This window comes from Kryptolebias marmoratus, linkage group LG1 (assembly GCF_001649575.2).
Source record: "Kryptolebias marmoratus isolate JLee-2015 linkage group LG1, ASM164957v2, whole genome shotgun sequence".
NCBI lineage: Eukaryota > Metazoa > Chordata > Actinopteri > Cyprinodontiformes > Rivulidae > Kryptolebias > Kryptolebias marmoratus.
The window spans coordinates 29,689,038-29,695,328 of NC_051430.1; the positions used below are offsets into that span (position 1 = coordinate 29,689,038).

A 6,291-nucleotide genomic window follows, 5' to 3' on the forward strand; every position below is an offset into this window, starting at 1 on the left:
TTCTGGACTTTATGGAGTCGCAACATTCCGCTTTTTATCTGTTTGTCTCACTGGAGTTTGACCCGTGCACGTTTCTGAGTCAGTACTTTTTAAACATTTATTTATTTTTTTTGTTTAAACCTTTTGTTGTGAAACCAGACTCTTCTTTCGGCTCCTCTTCAGCTCAGAACATTTCTGGAGCCTCGTGGAAGAGAAAAGAAGAAAAAAAAAAAAACGCTCCAAAAATCAAATTTAAAAGCAGAAGCATTTAATGCAGGTGGAGATTCTTTTTTTTTTTTTTTTAATTTAAAATAAAAACCCGAACCGCTGAAAACAGCTGTTTTATTTTGCGTGCGCGTGCGTGAGCAGCCGATGAAGGCTGTTGCAGAAATAGGAGCAGCTCGGAAACAATCAGTTTTTATTCTAATCGCGTGCAGAAAGAAAATAAATGTCTGATTTTCTTTGTTTTATTTAACTTAAAAAAGCTGCTTCAGCTGATTTTACACGAGCTGATTTCAGATGGTTCATTTAAATAAAAGGAAATAAAAATCAATTTTGGCTAAAAAAACAAAATAATACGCGTAAAATCCAGTTTTGAAGCTAAAATTTAGATTTATTGTAAAATATTTAAACAAATATTGGAAGCAGTGATTGAACCCAGAGTTCAGACTGAAACAAAACAAATGAAGAAAATTTATTTGAGCTGATAGATTTATCTGGACTGAAATAAGCTTCATCTGATTTCAGTTTGACACGTTCCGTGGATCTGTGGTTCTGTGGTTCTGTGGTTCTGTGGTTCTGTGGTTCTGCGGTTCTGTGGTTCTGCGGTTCTGCTCCTCTTTGCCAGCAGAAGATGAGGCGGGAGCGCAGGGAGCCTCCTAAACACACATTCAGAGGTTAGACCGGAGAAAAGAAATAATTAACTGCTCGTGCTGCTTTAATTACTGTCTCAGAGGGGAAAGTGGTGGATTATGGTAATGAGGAGCCGCGCGCGGCCGCGTGCAGACACGAGACAGCAGAGACAGGAGGGACAGGAGGGACAGGCTGGAGGTCCACTTCAGAGCCGCGGACTCAGGTTCTGCTCCGGAGGAAGAAAAATATCAGATTAAAAAATTAAAAAAAAAATAAAAAAAAAATCAAGAGGAAATAATTTCAGCAGAACAAGAATTCAGAGTCAATAATAATTATATTTAATATCAATAAATGCAGAACAAATATCACAGATAAAATAAAACAGTATAATAATAATAATTATAATAATAATAGAAAAGCTGATACTAACAGCTGATACTACTCTCATTTTATTTTTAAAAATAAACAAATTATTATTTATTGCTGAATATAATAATAATAATAATAATAATAATAATAATAATAATAATAATAATAATAATAATAATAATAATAATAATAATTTTAGTTAGAATAAATTTATATATTGGCTAAATAACTAAGCTGTTCCTCGGTGATGTGCTGACACTATCGGGGGTGAATAAATTAAAAAGGTTAAAAAAAAAAAATAAATAAATAAATAAATGCACGGCCCTCTGAGATCTGCTAGGACAAACAGAGATGTCCTCCTGAGCAGAAGGACACATCGGAGTCAGTCCACTGAATAAATGTTTAGTTTTTATCATCACGACTTCCTGATGGACAAAATTAACCTGTCTGTGTCCCCGTGTCCACCTGTCCCCGTGTCCCCGCAGGGTGAAATGGAGGAGTCCAGCTCGCAGAAGTTGGTCTGGGACGGGGACGCCAAGGCGGTCCAGCAGTGTCTCACGGACATCTTCACGAGCGTGTACACCACGTGCGACATCCCGGAGAACGCCATCTTCGGGCCGTGCGTGCTGAGCCACACGTCGCTGTACGACAGCATCGCCTTCATCGCGCTCAAGTCCACCGACAAACGGACCGCCCCGTACATCTTCAGGGTCGGTTCCGGTTCTGTTGGACCTCCTTTCAGAGAGCAGAGCAGGTTACAGGCCCGTTAAAGGTGCTCACTGCAAACTGTAGAGCTAAACATGAACGGGTCTCCTCATTTCCCACAAATACTGAGATGCTAATCTGAAGCGCGGGTCGCACTCAGTGTAAACAAAGCAGGATTTCTGAAACAAATATTCAGCTTGTTTTCAGCCACTTCGGCTGCTTCTGTAGGTAAACAAACACTTTTAATTGAAGCACCACTGATAAGAGGAGAGGATTGTGTAAATATGTATTTCTTTATTAATATTTATTGTCCTCTCTTCATGACTTTGTGCTGAGCACCTTTAAGTAGGCTAAAGCAAATATAAATTAAATAGTTGTAAGCTGTAAGTTTAATCTTATGACTACCTGCAGATATGACATTGGTTAAAGTAGAAATATAATAACAGTGTGGACCCATGTGGTGCGCAGGTGGACACCTCGGCTGCCAACAGCACCTCGGAGGGCCTGATGTGGCTGCGGCTGGTCCAGTCCGCCCGGGACAAAGAGGAGCAGAACCTGGAGGCCTACGTGAAGAACGGCCAGCTCTTCTACCGCTCGCTGCGCCGCATCGAGAAGGACGAGGAGCTGCTGGTGTGGTACGGCAAGGACCTGATCGACCTGCTGCTGCTCAGCTCCAGCCGAGCCCCAACCAAGAGCAAAGGTGAGGCCGACGAGGCGGCGTGGCGTGGCGTGGCCCGCAGTTCTAGCACCAGGACTAAACTGTACACCTTCCAAGGATCTATGAGAGCGTCTAAATCATCCAAATCTAACAGTTGTTGCTCTGTTAGCTCCAGATGGTTTCGTAATTGTCCGTTTCTCTCCTCAGGTTCATCCCATCACTCCTGTCCGGACTGCAGCCAGAGGTTCCAGTTTGAGTTCCCGTTCTTGGCCCATCTGCGGTTCCGCTGTACCAAAAGATTGCAGAGCCTCGCCGAGGTGGACAAGGAGCCCAGCAAAGAGAGCGGCACAGAGCGGTCAAACATAACCCCGACCAGGACCAGCCCGAAGCTGGGCCGCTCCGAAGGCTTCACCACTTCACACGACACCAACAAACCTTCCACAGACTTTCACAACCTGGCCCGGGACCTGGAGAACAACCGGACCAGCCCGCCGAGCGACAAGGAGGCCGAGATCTGCAGCGAGAGCTCGGGGAAGAGGAAGTTCTCCGAGATCGAGGACAGAGAGTGCCGAGGACTTCAGGTGTCCAAGTCTAAAGATGAGCTTGCGTCTTCTGCGCAGAACTACAGAGGAGTGTACGGCCTGGAGGAGAACCACAGGTCCTTCTCCCCGCCGGGGTCCACAGAGCACGGCGAGGCCAAGCGCAGCGCCTTCACGGAGGTCAAGAAGTCGTCTCAGAACCTCAAACACCACAGCAGCAACAAAAACCTCCAGAGCTCCAACTCTGAAAACAAAGACCGGCCCGGCAGCAGCCCCCCAGAGAAGCACCTGAACATCCGGCAGGTGCTGTCAGAGACGCAGCCGCCTCAGACCTCCCCCATGGGCAGCGCCTTCACCTCCGTCAGCCAGCAGGGCGGCGGCAGCGGCGAGCGCAAGAGTGCCTTCAGCCAGCCGTCTCGCACCTTCTCCCAGATCTCCCCGCTGGTGATGCCCCCCAAGCTGCTGGACTGCCACCCGGCGGTGGGCGACACCATCTCCTCCAACAGACTCTACCAGGCCGACCACCTAGCCGCCAAGCTGCAGGGGGCGGAACTCGGTGCCAACTGCCCCGTGCCCGGCGGCATTGGCAAGCAGAACCCTTTCGTATACGCCACCACCTTCTGGCCCAAGAACTCCGGGCCCATCCAGCTTCAGATGCCCTCGGCCCTCACCCTGCTGCCCCCCTCCTTCACCTCCCTCTGCCTGCCGGCCCAGAACTGGTGCGCCAAGTGCAACGCCTCCTTCCGCATGACCTCAGACTTGGTTTACCACATGAGGTCCCACCACAAAAAAGAGTACTCCATGGAGCCTCTGATCAAGCGGCGGCGCGAGGAGAAGCTCAAGTGCCCCATATGCAACGAGTCCTTCCGGGAAAGGCATCACCTGTCGCGTCACATGACTTCTCACAACTGACTTTGTAAAGACTGACAAGAACACGTGACCCTGCCTGGATTTAAAGGTACTCATTGCAAGTCATGGAAACCGGACAAAAAAAAAGAACACCAGAACGTGATCTGCACAATCCTTTCCTTATCCCACCTCGTCCTTGATTTCAGATTTTTAAGAGGAAAATTTCAAGCAGAAGTTTTTACAAAAGCAGCGTGTTTGAATGCTGAGCTCGTCTCTGTGAGGTTCCATTGTTCTTCTCCTCTCCTCTCCTCTCCTCTCCTCTCCTCTCCTCTCCTCTCCTCTCCTCTCCTCTCCTCTCCTCTCCTCTTCTTTCACCTAAACGTTCCACGCTCGTCTGATTTCACTGTGTTTGTTCACCTGCACAGACTCCAGCCAGCCTTATGTAGGTCAATCACAATCTTCCACGTGGTTTTTGGTGAATTCAGCTTTGTTTACACTGAGTGCAGACCTGCATTTCAGAATCACATCTCTGGAGAGTTACTGGAGTAAACTCTTTCACTCTTGCACCGTTTGATATTGTTCAGGAGAACCTTGGTTCCATACTTTGCCATGAGTACCTTTAGGTTCTCCTGCTGGAAATCAGCCACTGAAATCACAGAAACACTCCTTGCACTTGTTTCCACTTTGGACACATTCTTGAAATTCCTTTTTTTGGTCTGTTTACTTTTTTTCTCCTCTGTACAAAATGTCATGTTTTGAGTGTGAGCAAATGCATTTTGACTTAAAAAAAAAACAAACAAAAAAAAAACGAATCTATTTAAGAAGCACTTAAGAATTTGAGCCTAAGGGAAGATTTAAATATGTGTAAATGTACAGTAAGTTGTATTTTATATCATACAAATTCAAATATAGAGATGAATTACAGATGTAGTCACACGTGTCACGGCGAGGTTTTTCCATGTCTTCGGTGAATATGGACACAAATTGGGGATTTTATGTCAGACTATATTTCAGAGTGCATGTAATATTAAATGCTATGATTTAAGATGCAGTCTATACGTTACATTGTAAATAATTTGTTTTATTTCAAATACAAAGTGTAATATTTTGTGTCAGTGGGGAATAGTTTCAGTGTTTCTTCCTTTTTGCGGAAATTTGATAGTTTATCTAATCATGTTGAATGCATTGACAATAAAATAGCTTTATTTTCAACTCTGGCTTTTTTGTTGTTTTTTTTTTATTTATCGCACAAAAAATACAAAAAGCCATAAATCATGTTGTTCTGTTTTTGAATGAATAAAATAAAATCCACATATTTCAATATTGTAAAAAAAATGCACAAATTAAAGACTTTTCCCTGTTTTTTTCAGATGAATTATGTCTGTTAAATATATTTGAATTTTTAATATTTTTTAGTCTAAAATAAATAAACCACCAAATATGAAAAACAATCATTTTGTGGGGAGAAATATGCAGAACACAACAATAATTATCACAAATAAAATAAAACTAAAACATTATTATTATTATTATTATTATTATTATTATTATTATTATTATTATTATTATTATTATTATTATTATTATTATTATTATATTCAGCTTTTAGGATGAAAATAAAAAATCTTCACAGTTTTACATGAACACCCACGGTTTAGTTCATAAAAGTCAAATTAGAAAAAAACATTTTTCCACATAAAAAAACTAAATAAATAAAAAATAGCTGCCGAAACAATAGTCTGGTTGGGGTTTTGCGACCTTAAATTATATATAAAATATTATTTCTAACAGAATTAAAGCCACTCAGGTCTGTTTTTAGGATTTAAACCTAAAATAAAATAAAATAAACCTTTTATTTAAAGACCAAACACGGCAGTCAGAAGCCTGCAAACAGAACAAGAAATATATTTTTAAATATTTGAATTTTTAGGATTCTTCTTCCAGATTATGTGAAGGTTGTGGGACAAATAAATAAATGTCTCTCACGTGCGGAAGATTAATTAACGTTAATCATCAATAATCAGATTTTAAATCCATGAATGTTTGTCTGAGAAACGTTTGTGTTCTTCTGTGAATCCCTGACGACTGTAAATGTAAATAAAATCAAATCCTGATAATAAAAAAAACAATAAATATGAGTCTGTTCCTGCCGCGTGGTCAGGCAGGTGGGGAGGGAGGGCTAAATGAATCCATGGCGCCATCATGTGGTCAGAAATTAAACTACATTACCAAGTATAATCTTTTATGAAGCAGTTTGAACATTTTATCTAAACCTCAGAACAAAGTAAGCTGAGTTTTGGTTTAAAAACATTAAAAAATGCAAACCTAAAACCTGACTTC

General features: G+C 42.1%; 1 protein-coding gene across 2 annotated transcripts in view; it reads left to right on the plus strand.

The window, feature by feature from the left end:
• prdm8b (PR domain containing 8b) overlaps positions 1–5,163 on the plus strand; it is a 6,072-nt gene extending 909 nt beyond the window's left edge. Inside the window, exons 2-4 of one of the 2 annotated variants that reach the window (XM_017430799.3) lie at positions 1,686–1,910; positions 2,374–2,605; positions 2,771–5,163. In XM_017430799.3, the coding sequence (XP_017286288.1) occupies positions 1,692–1,910; positions 2,374–2,605; positions 2,771–4,014 (1,695 nt within the window). In that variant the 5' untranslated portion in view covers positions 1,686–1,691 and the 3' untranslated portion in view covers positions 4,015–5,163. Of the gene's footprint in view, positions 1–1,510; positions 1,911–2,373; positions 2,606–2,770 lie in introns of those variants that run through there. The other variant, XM_017430797.3, reaches the window with a different exon arrangement.
• Positions 5,164–6,291: the final 1,128 nt, after the last annotated feature.